This window comes from Gekko japonicus, unplaced genomic scaffold, assembly GCF_001447785.1.
Source record: "Gekko japonicus isolate JY-2015 unplaced genomic scaffold, Gekko_japonicus_V1.1 scaffold2151, whole genome shotgun sequence".
Lineage (NCBI taxonomy): Eukaryota > Metazoa > Chordata > Lepidosauria > Squamata > Gekkonidae > Gekko > Gekko japonicus.
The window spans coordinates 311,905-313,985 of record NW_015169848.1 but is presented as its reverse complement, the minus strand read 5'-3'; the positions used below and the strand labels follow the sequence as shown (position 1 = coordinate 313,985).

Genomic DNA, 2,081 nt, shown 5'->3' with positions numbered 1-2,081 from the left:
GGGGGGGGAGAGGCAGGGAGGAAGCAACTTACCCTCCCTCTTCTCCTGCCTCCTCCTGGGGCCGGAAGCAGGGGGCGGGGCTTCGTCATGTGCCCCGCCCCTGTACCTCACCCGGGGGAACTGCGATCCCCCCGAAATGACCTCTGGGTGGGGCGATAAAAATGGGATATAAAATCTTTTAGAATAGAACCAAACTGTAGAACTAGATCAAGACGGGTAAGCTGTGTTAGTCTGTCTGTAGGAGCAGAAAAGAGCAAGAGTCCAGGAGCACCTTGAAGACTAACAAAATTTGTAGCCGGGGAGGAGCTTTCATGCGTCACTGCTCACGTCTTCAGTTACTTCCTCAGTCATCTGAAGAGGTGGACACTGACTCACAAAAGTGCACAGCCTACCACAAATTTTGTTCGTCTTTAAGGCGGTACTGGACTCTTTCTCTTTTCTGCCGTAGAACTAGGAGAGGGCAAAGAGGAGGAAAGACATATAAACATGAACCATCCTGGGGCCATGGCTCCGTGACAGAGCCTCTGTTTGGCATGCAGAAGGTCCCAGGTTCAATCCCCAGCATCTCCAGTTAAAAAGGACCAGGTAGTAGGTGATGTGAAAGACCTCAGCCTGAGACCCTGGAGAGATATAGACAGGGGCCCCAACACAGTGGTAGAGCATCTGTTTGGCATGCAGAAGGTCCCAGGTTCAATCCGCAGCATCGCCACTTAAAAAGGACCAGGTTGTAGGCAATGTTCCCTCTAAGCTGTTGAGTCTTGTGAGCAAAAATTCTACTTTGTGAGCTACTGGCATTAAAGTTGTGAGCCAGCGATTTGGCTACTGCACAAATTAGTTTGCTCTGGGGCCATCCTCCCTGAGCGAAGACAAAAATGTGTGAGCCGGAGGCTAAGAAACTGTGAGCTAGCTCACACTGACTCAGCTTAGAGGGAACACTGGTGGTAGGCAATGCTCCCTCTAAGCTGTGAGCAAAAACTGCACCTGGTGAGCTACCAGCATGAAAGTTGTGAGCCAGCGATTGGGCCGCTGCATAAATTAGTTTGCTCTGGAGCCCTCCTTCCTGAACTACGATGAAAATGTGGGAGCCAGCCAGAGGGTGAAAGATTGTGAGCTAGCTCACACTAACCCAGCTTGGAGGGAACACTGGGCGATGGGAAAGACTTCAGCTGCTGCCGGTCAGAGGAGACAATTCTGACCTTGACAGCCCCAGGGTTAGGTTCAATATTAACAAGGTTCATATGTACATATGAATATCAGCTGGGGCAGGGCCGGATTTAGACTTGCTGGGGCCCTAAGCTATACAAAACCCAGAGGCCCCCTACTGTTTTAAATTACATCAGCTGGTCTCAGAAAAATGTAAAATATACACGCCTTTTTAATATTTGAAATCGTTTTTTATATTGCGTTTTTATTCGAGGCCCCAGCAGATTGCGAGGCCCTAAACTGTAGCTTATTTAGCTTATGCGTAAATCCGGCACTGAGCTGGGGTTAGGATACATTAGCAACGTCTCTTGACGAGTGCGTGCGCACACCAGCCCGCAATCAAGGTCCCCGCCCCGCGGAGCCTGCAACGCGCATCACCCCGGCCAGAAGAAAGTGACAGCCGGCGGGGAAGACCCAACGCGCCGCTGTCCCTTTAAGAGAGGCCCGCCGCTCTCCCTCCCACTCCTCCTCCGAGCTCAGACCGCGGGACTCGACTCCGATCGCCGCCTCTTCCGGTTCTCAACCGAAGGGGCCGCCGCGTCGAGGAGGAGAAGCGCCTCGCAGTACGAGCGGCCGACCCTCTTCGTCCCGCATATGGCCGCCGCCCTCGCCGCAGCCGGAAGTGTGCGCTGGCGGCCGTCGCCCTCCCCGCCCTTCCGCGCGCCCGGGCCTCTAGGGCGTCCTTCTCCTCCCCGTCGCTGCGGCTGACAAGATGGCGGCGGCTGTGGCGGCGGCCTTCGGCCCGGGCCTCTGCCCGGCGGGCCCCCTCGAGAGCCGCGTCCTGGCCTACACCCTGCACCGCTGGAGCAGCTTCTCCTCCACCTACCTGCCCGAGTGAGTCGCTTCCCCGCTGTTGTCGCCGCCGCCGCCGCCGAGAT

General features: G+C 55.7%; 1 protein-coding gene across 1 annotated transcript in view; it reads left to right on the top strand.

Annotated features, from left to right (window-relative positions):
- Nucleotides 1–1,879: 1,879 nt before the first annotated feature.
- Nucleotides 1,880–2,081, top strand: part of MKLN1 (muskelin 1) — a 213,215-nt gene continuing 213,013 nt past the window's right edge. Inside the window, exon 1 of the mRNA XM_015417348.1 lies at nt 1,880–2,037. Within this exon, the coding sequence (XP_015272834.1) occupies nt 1,916–2,037 (122 nt within the window). The 5' untranslated portion in view covers nt 1,880–1,915. The remainder of the gene's footprint in view (nt 2,038–2,081) is intronic.